Below are 11,716 nucleotides of genomic sequence, written 5' to 3' on the forward strand. Positions count from 1 at the left end.
GGGATATACAGAGCTATATGTCAATCATCCTGGGGTCATGTGTTAATATTTATGTTTGAAAATCAAGCATGGGAATTCTTGGGTAGAATTGGTCCCCTGTAATCTCCAGCTTGGAGTAAGTGTTGATACAATGGATGGGCGGTCCGACAGGTGATGTACGATGGGGCTTAGGCTTTCCTTCATTCTCCAAGTCAAGTCTTGACACAGTGTTTCCGTTTACCGGTAATTACCAGTTTTTACTTGTAAAATTAGCCTTGGACTGGTAATTCTCGTGACCGCCATTCCCTTGGCCCGGCAAATAAAGTACCTTATAAATCTTTGTTGTTGAACAAAACATTGGCGATATTCATGTAGGTATATTTTTCGAACGAATACTGTAATTGTTTTCTATGTCCCACCAGGAGTTGATGACAAGCAGTCGATACACCACCGACGAGGAAAGCTACCTGCAGACAGACGAGGAGTCGTACATCCGGACCGATGATGAGGAAGGCGGCAACACAGACTGGGAGGAGTCCACTCGTAGATGGGTGAACCGATGATACATCTCCAGGCTGGTGGAGCCAGTGTAAATACCCTGTGTTGAATAGTCGGACCGTAGCGCACATGGTGCATGCATGATCATGTTGACTAGCATACCACGACCATTCGTCTGGAGAGGTCAGCCGATTGTGTATATACGCCATAGAAACAATGATTGACAACCAAGTCTGATCTGCAAGTGATACGGGAATGTATATCCTGCTTGGGTGATAACAGATGTGTGGGTGATAACAATGATATCACATTGTGCTTGGTATGTAATACGTATTAAACCAAGAAGTATATTGGCAGCCATTTTGTATTAGGCAAGGAGCACATGTGTTGTGTTGCCATGGTTACAGGACGAACGAGCAGCTGATGACCAAGAGAATGTGATGACGTCTGTGTTCAAGAATTTGTGTAAGATAGTTTACTGTCGTCATGTGGTGGTACAAAAGTCACTGCACTTCATGACCTCTTGTGTATTGTGAAGAGAAAATATTGATGTGAGTCAGATTGAGGTAAGATGTCATGATGTGAGTCGGCTTGAGATATGGTGTTACGATGTTGTTTGTTTGTTAGTCCATCCTGTATCTGCCCTAAACGTGACAGCAAGAATAACTGGAATAGTATTTTTCATCATATAGATATGTATCCAATGCAAACAATGCAATGCCACACGGAGGAGCTGTCTAGAGTCGTTTGTCATTCATGGAGGAGCTGTTCACAGGAAAGATTGGATGGAAAATATTGAGTGCATGTCTTAATTTACACTAAAACCAAAGTTTTCAGGAAAGGATTGCCATTTTTAACACATTCACTGCTAATTCATGGAATATATGGTGCTGGCAACAAGTTCTGTGTGCGCATATCAGAATCAAATATGTCATAACTGTAATTTAGTTTCAAAGTTGCAATACTTAAATAGTGCTGAGGAATGCAGTTTTTTGCTTAGGATTGTTATTTCTTGTTTAGGATGAAATCTTTTCTTGTCCTGTCTGAAACCCACACTTGCATGAGCACCCTGGAAGTCAATGCTTTTACTGTCCTGACATTTGCTCTTGTTTAAATGGCAAATTTGATCTTGGTGTTCTTGTTTACGATGCTCTGGCTGACAGGATAGATTCATTACTTTAGCATCAAACTGACAATTTTTTGTCCAGATTTTTATTGACGCCAAATACAAGCTGTGTATACTTTCGAAAGAGAATGAGATAGGGAAATAATTTTGACTTTGGGAATTTAGAAAGAATCTGTTCACTTACATGTAACTGAGAGAAAATATAGGTTTGTCATCTACCACTAATGACTACATGATGTTTTAGAACTGTTTCTGGAGTGTAAGTTGACATCTGCCTCTAGGGGCTAGTTGATGTGCTAGAGCTGTTCGTGGTATGTTGGTTGATGAAGCTAGAGCTATTCCTGGTGTAAGGGTCGTCTGCCACTAACAGTGAGCTGTTCCTGGTGCATGGGTCAATTTCTGCCACAAAGCTAGAGCTCTTCCTGGAGTAGGAGTCGACGTCTGCCTCCAGGGACTAGTTGATGTGCTAGAACTGTTCGTGTATATTGGTCGATGAAGCTAGAGCTATTCCTAATGTATTGGTCGATGTCTGCCACAAAGCTAGATCTTTTCCTGGTGTATGGGTGGTCATCGGCAACAAAGCTAGATCTATTCCTGCTATATGGGTCGACATCTTCCACTAATCTAGAGCTATTTCTGGTGCATAGGTCAATGACGCTACAGCTGTTCCTGGTGTATGGGTGGACATCTGCTACAAATCTAGAGCTATTCCTGGTGTATTGTCAACGTCTGCCACTAAACTAGAGCAGTTCCTGGTGTATTGTTGACGCCTGCCACTAAACTAGAGCAGTTCCTGGTGTATTGTCAACGTCTGCCACTAAACTAGAGCAGTTCCTGGTGTATTGTTGATGCCTGCCACTAAGCTAGAGCTATTCCTGGTGTACAGTCGACGTCTGCCACTAAGCTAGAGCTATTCCTGGTGTATGGGTGGACGTCTGCTACAAATCTAGAGCTATTCCTGGTGAACAGTCGACGTCTGCCACTAAGCTAGAGCAGTTCCTGGTGTAAGGGTCGACATCTGCCACTAAGCTAGAGCAGTTCCTGGTGTATTGTCGACGTCTGCCACTAAGCTAGAGCAGTTCCTGGTGTATTGTCGACGTCTGCCACTAAGCTAGAGCAGTTCCTGGTGTATTGTCGACGTCTGCCACTAAGCTAGAGCAGTTCCTGGTGTATTGTCAACATCTGCCACTAAGCTAGAGCAGTTCCTGGTGTATTGTCGACATCTGCTAGAGCTGTTTCGGGTGTATCGGTCAGTATCTACTGTTTACATCTAGGTGATCTGCAACAGATGTTTCATAGACAGGCAGACTGAAATTTGGGTGGTACCAGCAACATGTTCAATAGGATTCCTCATCTTTTTATGCAGGATTTGTTTCCGTCACCCCTGTACATTCTGTTGGATAAGTCGAGAGATTATTTTGTTTCAAATATTGTTCGTGTAAATACTTGTATAAACTTGTTGTTCCCACTCTGTATAGTAAATAATGACCCTTATGAAAGCAATACTACACAAGCTCTCATGTCTTTTTCGCTGTTGTTCTTCCAGTAAATGCATAGGTTGAGTTTTCTATTCTTGTCGTGACATTTTGTAACATTCACATCCAGCACAAATGGCACCTTAAATTGTTCCATTGTCGGATTTCATTCAGTAACTATTTGAATATATATATGCTACTCAAAAGAATTTAAAGAACACCCGATTCTTTCATATGACCAATTCCCGACATGGGTACAATGTGTGAAGCCCATTTATGGTGTCCCCCGTGATATTGCTGAAATATATTGCTAAAAGCGGCGTAAAACCATACTCACTCACTCACTCATATGACCAAAGTTAATTCTCATGCCGTGACAGATTAGCTATAGTAATATCAAAGAATTGGGTGCTCCTTTACTTCTTTGGAGTAGCATACTTTTATGTTGGTTGACATAATGCTAAACAGTATTGTGAATATTTTTGATCCAATATCGGTTGTAGAAGTCCACGCATATCTTAATTACATCAGTTCTTATCATCCTCGGTAGATTTTGAGGTTAACGTTTTATTTTTATCCAGTTATCAGCTTTAACTTTTTAAGATTCTTAGTTTTGTCAGTTGGTGCCATGATGTATTTTAAGTTGATCTTATTGATACAATGAAATTGACTTTTATTGAAACAGTGAGAACTCACCAGTACAGCAAATCATGTCCGTGGTCACTGTTGTTCAAGGCGGCTATGATGGGTGCTGAGGTCAAGGTTGTTGCTGGTCACACAGGGTCAAGGTCAAGCAAAACTGTCAACCAGGTCTTGACTATGTTTTTAGCATAGTCAAGTATTCTCACGTTTACTTGTCGTGCCTTTTACCATACTAATGAACTAAGACTGCTGTAGCACCTCGATAGCGTTGGTTTAGGGCCTGTCAGATTGGCTTTGTGCTAGTCAGTTATTACTGGACCCAATCAGTAAGTACTAGAGCCAAGTTAGTACTGAGGACAATCAACAACTACTTCTATTTGTAATGTGTCAAAGCACTCACACCATTATTACCCTGGTCAAGGGGATTAGTGTGCGCTCAATATACTTTCTCAGCTCCCTGGGAAGTATTCAACCCAAGCTGCCCGTGAGGCATCTTATCCTACAGGGTACCCATTCAATGCTGGGGGAACAGAGGCATATTTAGAGCAAAGTCAATTGCCTAATATGACACCACATGTGCTTCAGTGTGGGGCAGAACCGAAGCCCTAGGATCTCCCAGGAGTCACGGTCACCCAACTATCTTCTCCCTGTTGCTTAACTTCTGATTTGTGGCCTGCGCTCTGGTCACAGGACCACTGGGGCCAACCAGTCAGAACTAGAGCCAACCAGTCAGTACTAGAGGCAATCAGATATTACACAGGCCAACCAGTTAGAACTCTGGACCATCAGATAGTACTTTGTTAGGATTCCCGTGAAGATCCGGGTACGAATAGGTCTTCATCAACCCATGCTTGCTTAAGAGGCGACTAACGGGATCGGGAATTCAGGCTTGCTGACTTAGTTGATGCATATCATCGTATCCCAATTGTGTAGGTTGAAGCTCATGATATCAATCACTGGATTGTCTGGTCCAGACTCGATTATTTACAGACCGCCGTCATATAGCTGGAATATTGCTGAGTGCAGCGTTAAACAACAAACAAACAAACAAACAAACTTGGTTAGGAATGGCAGAACAAGTTTCTGGAGATAATTTCGTTCCCTTCCCTCTGTTTCTGTGATGGACCTCTGTGACCATGTGTGACTAGCGGAGCCGGTTTACCTGTGTTTGTTCTGTTCTGTGTACTATATATGCTTGAGACGAAGTATTTGTGACCTCGAGGTATTTGCGAGGTCGTATCCATGTGTTGTGTTCATCCAGCCCGAGGTGATTCCTGATGTTTTGTAAGACAATGTCTTTCATGCTGTGATTTGTACATGACCCTGTGTACAGTGTAAATATAAGATGGCAGATCTGTACCCAACTCAAACATGTCTCTTAACTGACTGTCCAACAGAAATTATTTCAAAACTAGTGACCACCCCATTGTTGCCAATAGGGTATCTGGTCATGCTGTATACCCAAGATCAACACGTAAAACCTGCGACCTGCTCTGTCCTTCACACAAAACAACTACTTAGGCTGTCTGTTTAAGGATATATTTTTGGTATTAGTCTGATAGAACTCCTTTCATGGCCAACCATTATACAGTCAAGTTCCGTTAATCCGACATGGTTGGTTGCATATGATAATGCTTGATTAATGAGTATGTCGGATAAACGAAATTAAGTAGAATCAACATTTGTGATCGAAAATTGGACAACTACACGATAGATAAAGAAATATGTTCTTTGAAATTAAATAATTAAAAAGGAAATAGTCATGCTCTTATGTTATATTGTTAGCGGAATATGTTTTCTAATCATGCAACCTCGGAAAACTTGACACAGGGCATTCCGAACTACAGCTACGGGCTGTATCACCGATTGAAAATACTTTTGAAAATGTTAATTGTTTATTGTTAAGCAAGCTTCTCTTGCAGCCACAAGCCGACTCGTTTCACGTCAAAACACAGGGCTGTGTGCTCTGGGCAGATGACCACGGAGTATACTGATCACTGTGTCGGATTACCGAGGCTGATTAATGACTGATTTTAGCAATTCGTTACAAATTAGGTGTGTCGGAGTCGGAGTGCGAGACTGTTGGATTAACAGGTCTAAATAACACTGATTTAATCATTGTGTCGAATCAAGCCGATTGTTGGATTAACAAGACTTGACTGTATTTAATGTTTAATGGGAGGGGGGGATTTCTTTAACACTTATTCTTTAACAAGAAAAATGTATAATATACCCGGTACTACTCAATTTTTCTATGGGAATAATCAGTTATACACTTGACATATGAGTATCGTGGAAACATACAAATATCCCTATCAAAATTGGAGTAGTGTATATCCACAGTATATTCTTCATCCAAAACTTAAGCCAGTATATTAGAGCAGGAGTAGATTAGTTTGTGTACAAAATTTGCCAGATCCCCCGAGGAGATCGTCGATCCCCGACACAAGGAGGTAGGTAGGACGGGGGGGTTAGTTGTGGAAATGTCTGTCAGTTGAGTGTGAATGTGTTGAACTAAGTGTCATGACTCCTTGTGGTGTGGTGCAGTCGTGTGTTGACTCTGCACTCCCATCACAATACAAAGCAAATAAGCTGCTCTGGGTAGTGCATATCTAGACATTAGCAAACCTCATTATTTCAACTCATTACCCATGTTCATTACATCATTGTGTACGTTCAGGAACTTGCACACAAGTGATCGCTGTGATGGTTGTTTGAACATTTTGACAAGATTTTTCTGGCCAATTCTTTTTACTAACATAGGCTCTCTGTTCTGTCTTTGTCTTCATCTTTGTAAAATATCACCCAAATATACTGCTACGAAAAGGTTAAGGATCACCTGATTCTTTTATATTAAATTTAATCGATCATGCCGTGACAGATTGACTTTAGTAATGTGTAAGAATTGGGTGATCCTTAACTTTTCTGTACAGCATGTGTCCAAACAGGATCATACAGCGTTGTTTTAGATTTCCAGAGATATTTCTGTGTTGCCTGGTTTAAATAAATATTTGTTTGTAACCTGGACACTTCTTGGATATTGTGGGAGCATGGGTGGCCCAGTCGTCAAAGGCTCCACAATTCGCTGTGCAGAGTTGTGCCCCTTGGGCATGCCAGAAACCTATGATTGTGGGTTTGAATCCTGGCTTTTTCCCCGATTATGTTTCTAGGTTTGTCAGCACCATACCCGTGCTCATCGGTTTTACCTACGTGATGAACGTCTGAGACCTGCATCACTTCGGGCTTTCCTCCCACATTAACCTGAAACGCTGTGATATAACTGGAATACTGTTCATAGGCGTTAAACCCAACTCACTCACTCACAGATATTGTGTGCTAACCCATGAGTGTCAGGTCTAAACTGATGATTCACCTCCATTTTGGCCGCAGAGATCACTCAACTTGAACAGGTGGCCAAGCTGTTAAGAGCACCACAAGAGTTGCCCCCCTTAGTTGAGCCAGATCTGCTGAGAAACTGATCAAAACCAACTCACTAATTTTCTATCAACTCTCACCAAGTGAGTATGCATCTTCCTCTTTCCAGCTGCACGGGTGGCCCAGTCGTCTAAGGTGCCGCGATTCGCTGTGCAGAGTTGCGTCCCTTGGCCATGCTAGAAACCTATGATTGGGTTCGAATCTCAGTTCGCCCCAATTATGTTTCTAGGTTTGTCAGCACCATACCCTTGCTCATGGGTATCATCGAAGTGGTAAACGTCTGAGACCTGCATCACTTTGGGCTTTCCTCCCACATTTAGCTCACACGCTGCGATTTAACTGGAATACTGTTAAAAGCGGCTTTAAAACCAAACTCACTCACTCACTCTTCCCACAATCGTGACGATCTGATAATGCTCTACAGCATTGTAACTGTGTTAATGTGTTTAACCTTAAAAGGTTAATTTGCCCCAACCATTGCATGATTATTTCATTACAAGAGGACTGTGATGTAGGAATTACTTCCCTTGTTTTACTCTAGATCTGTCTGAACTGTTGACACATGCCAATAACTTGGAAGAATGTGCATTTTGATCTCTTACGTGTACCATTTGATTTGTCATTTTCATTTACTATAAATACATTCTTACATGACAATGTGCTTCGTTGTTTTTTATCAACTGGAAATGTTGTGTTTACTTAAACATTTTTGTTTGTTTTGATTGCTGTAAATACATCGTACCTACATGATAGTCCAATCGGTCAATCACTGTAATAGGCAATAAACTGAGTTGACACTGATTAATCGAGGATTAATTACTGAGAACATCTTGTTAATTTGAGTAAAATGTGTTTACAACTGTACATAAATACCTTGCATCATCGATGTACCTCATTATCCTCACAATGCTACGATACGTAACCTCAGACAAGAAGCGAAAGCGTGACGACAGCCAGTCGACCGATGCAGATCAGTCGAGCGGATCTGCCAAACCCTCAAAGTCTGAATGATCATTTTGTAGGTCGTGGCTAACGACTTTCACTTGGTTGACATACAATGAGAATTTGCAGATTTTATTGTTTTCAGTAGCTAGTCGTATATTGAATCTTGATTGACCGCCATTTTGCTTTCGTGACGATCGATATCAAATTTTTTTATGGTCAATAATTAAGTACAGATGAAAAAAGTATTCAAATAACTATTGCTATCAACGATATTTTAGGATTTATGATTATATTATCTGTTGTTTTTAAATAATCTTTAGATTAAAAAAAACACTTTTCCCCGTGAGGTCACGTGATAACCAAATATGGGATAATAGTCTCGATCCAAATGTTACAATGCATACACTTGAGCAGACTCATGAATATTAATTAGACCGTTCACTACGTTAACAGATCGTTATTATAACAGAAACAAACGTATGTTTTTCATATATATCTAAAATGATATTTTTTGTTATTAATTGTCCGGTGAATTAAACAATTTAAATTGAAACAATTCATAATTCATCATATTAAGAATACGTAACAACTTGTAATTTGTGTGTAAAAAGTCGTACTAAAATACGCTATTTGAAGGGGGCGTGGAATAAATGCAAATGTCTGATTGGGATTTTAAATTTTCCGGACCCCTGCTTTACAGTCATGGTCACCATCACCCTGTGTTAGTAGGGATGGTGGGGCGGTCGGGTAGCCTAGTGGTTAAGCGTTCGCTCGCCACTCCGAAGACATGGGTTTGATTCCTGACATCAGTACAATGTGTGAAGCCCATTTCTGGTGTCCCCCACCGTGATATTGCTGGAATATTGCTAAAAGCAGCATAAAACCATACTCACTCACTCACTAGTAGGGATGGTATTGCGATGTTTGTTTGTTTGTTATTTAATGCCACACTCAGAAATATTCCCGCTATATGACGGAAGTCTGTAAATAATCATGTCTGGACCAGACAATCCAGTGATTGATGTCATGAGCATCGATCTACGCAATTAGAATACAATGACATGCATCAATTAAGTCGGCGAGCCTGACCACCCGATAAGTATATATTACGGCGGTTTGTAAATAATTGAATCCTGACCATGCAATCCACTGATTGACTTCATGAGCATTGATCTACGCATTTGGGATACAAATACATGCATGTGATGGTTGGTACACTCTCTGGTCACTCACAACACAGTTCAGTACCGACAAGGGCACGGGTGGCCCAGTCGTCTAAGGCGCCGTGATTCGCTGTGCAGAGTTGCGTCCCTTGGGCACGCCAGAAACCTATGATTGTGGGTTCGAATCCCGGTTCGCCCCGATTATGTTTCTAGGTTTGTCAGCACCATACCCGCACTTGTGTTTCTCACCGAAGTGGTAAACGTCTGAGACCTGCATCACTTCGGGCTTTCCTCCCACATTAGGCTGACGCCGCGATATAACTGGAATACTGTTAAAAGTGGCGTTAAACCAAACTCACTCACTCGCTCAAGTCTTGTCTTGGTGTCATCTGTTGTAGCTTCAATGTAGTAAACTGTAGTTAAGGAAGTCTGCTGGTGTGATGTTGTAATTGCTGCAGTATTCAAACAGTTGTGTAAAGCCAGCATAAGTCAGTACATCACAGATATGAATGCCAATAATTATAGACTAAAAGTTAAATTGTCAAAGATATGGCTTCATATCAAACAAACACAGGTCTATTCATTGGGGTAACTATAAATGTGGCACATTCACCTGGGTTTAAAATGAGCCACTCTAAAACCTGGCACATGCACCTGGGTTAACTCTAAAACCATGCACATTCTCCTTGGTTAACTCTAAAACCATGCATATTCTCCTGGGTTAACTCTAAAACCTGGCACATTCACCTGGGTTAACTCTAAAACCTGGCACATTCACCTGGGTTAACTCTAAAACCTGGCACATTCACTTGGGTTAACTCTAAAACCTGGCACATTCACTTGGGTTAACTCTAAAACCTGGCAAATTCACCTGGGTTAACTCTAAAACCTGGCACATTCAATTGGGTTAACTCTAAAACCTTTGTTAACTCTGAAACTATGCACATTCACCTGGGTTAACTCTAAAACCTGGCACATTCACCTGGGTTAACTCTAAAACCTGGCACATTCACTTGGGTTAACTCTAAAACCTGGGTTAACTCTGAAACCATGCACATTCACCTGGGTTAACTCTAAAACCTGGCACATTCACCTGGGTTAACTCTAAAACCTGGCACATTCACCTTGGTTAACTCTAAAACCTGGCACATTCACCTGGGTTAACTCTAAAACCTGGCAAATTCACTTGGGTTAACTCTAAAACCTGGGTTAACTCTAAAACCTGGGTTTACTCTAAAACCTGGCACATTCACCTGGGTTAACTCTAAAACCTGGGTTAACTCTAAAACCTGGCACATTCACCTGGGTTAACTCTAAAACCTGGCATATTCACTTGGGTTAACTCTAAAACCTGGGTTAATTCTGAAACCTTGCACATTCACCTGGGTTAACTCTAAAACCTGGCACATTCACTTGGGTTAACTCTAAAACCTGGGTTAACTCTGAAACCTGGCACATTCATCTGGGTTAACTCTAAAACCTGGCACATTCACCTGGGTTAACTCTAAAACCTGGCACATTCATCTGGGTTAACTCTAAAACCTGGCACATTCACCTGGGTTAACTCTAAAACCTGGCACATTCACCTGGGTTAACTCTAAAACCTGGCAAATTCACCTGGGTTAACTCTAAAACCTGGCACATTCAATTGGGTTAACTCTAAAACCTTTGTTAACTCTGAAACTATGCACATTCACCTGGGTTAACTCTAAAACCTGGCACATTCACCTGGGTTAACTCTAAAACCTGGCACATTCACTTGGGTTAACTCTAAAACCTGGGTTAACTCTGAAACCATGCACATTCACCTGGGTTAACTCTAAAACCTGGCACGTTCACCTGGGTTAACTCTAAAACCTGGCACATTCACCTTGGTTAACTCTAAAACCTGGCACATTCACCTGGGTTAACTCTAAAACCTGGCAAATTCACTTGGGTTAACTCTAAAACCTGGGTTAACTCTAAAACCTGGCACATTCACCTGGGTTAACTCTAAAACCTGGGATAACTCTAAAACCTGGCACATTCACCTGGGTTAACTCTAAAACCTGGCACATTCACCTGGGTTAACTCTAAAACCTGGCATATTCACTTGGGTTAACTCTAAAACCTGGCATATTCACTTGGGTTAACTCTAAAACCTGGCACATTCACCTGGGTTAACTCTAAAACCTGGCATATTCACCTGGGTTAACTCTAAAACCTGGCACATTCACCTGGGTTAACTCTAAAACCTGGCATATTCACTTGGGTTAACTCTAAAACCTGGGTTAATTCTGAAACCATGCACATTCACCTGGGTTAACTCTAAAACCTGGCACATTCACTTGGGTTAACTCTAAAACCTGGGTTAACTCTAAAACCTGGCACATTCTCCTGGGTTAACTCTAAAACCTGGGTTAACTCTGAAACCTGGCACATTCATCTGGGTTAACTCTAAAACCTGGCACATG

The 11,716-nt window shown here is 41.3% G+C and overlaps 1 protein-coding gene across 4 annotated transcripts in view; it reads left to right on the forward strand.

Moving 5' to 3' along the window:
* LOC124149401 (dystrobrevin beta-like) overlaps positions 1-6,894 on the forward strand; it is a 188,816-nt gene extending 181,922 nt beyond the window's left edge. For all 4 annotated transcript variants that reach the window (XM_048400013.1, XM_048400014.1, XM_048400012.1 and 1 more), the window contains exon 18: positions 402-6,894. In XM_048400013.1, the coding sequence (XP_048255970.1) occupies positions 402-542 (141 nt within the window). In that variant the 3' untranslated portion in view covers positions 543-6,894. The remainder of the gene's footprint in view (positions 1-401) is intronic.
* Positions 6,895-11,716: the final 4,822 nt, after the last annotated feature.

This window comes from Haliotis rufescens, unplaced genomic scaffold, assembly GCF_023055435.1.
Source record: "Haliotis rufescens isolate VD_foot unplaced genomic scaffold, xgHalRufe1.0.p SCAF_2, whole genome shotgun sequence".
Taxonomy (NCBI): Eukaryota; Metazoa; Mollusca; class Gastropoda; order Lepetellida; family Haliotidae; genus Haliotis; species Haliotis rufescens.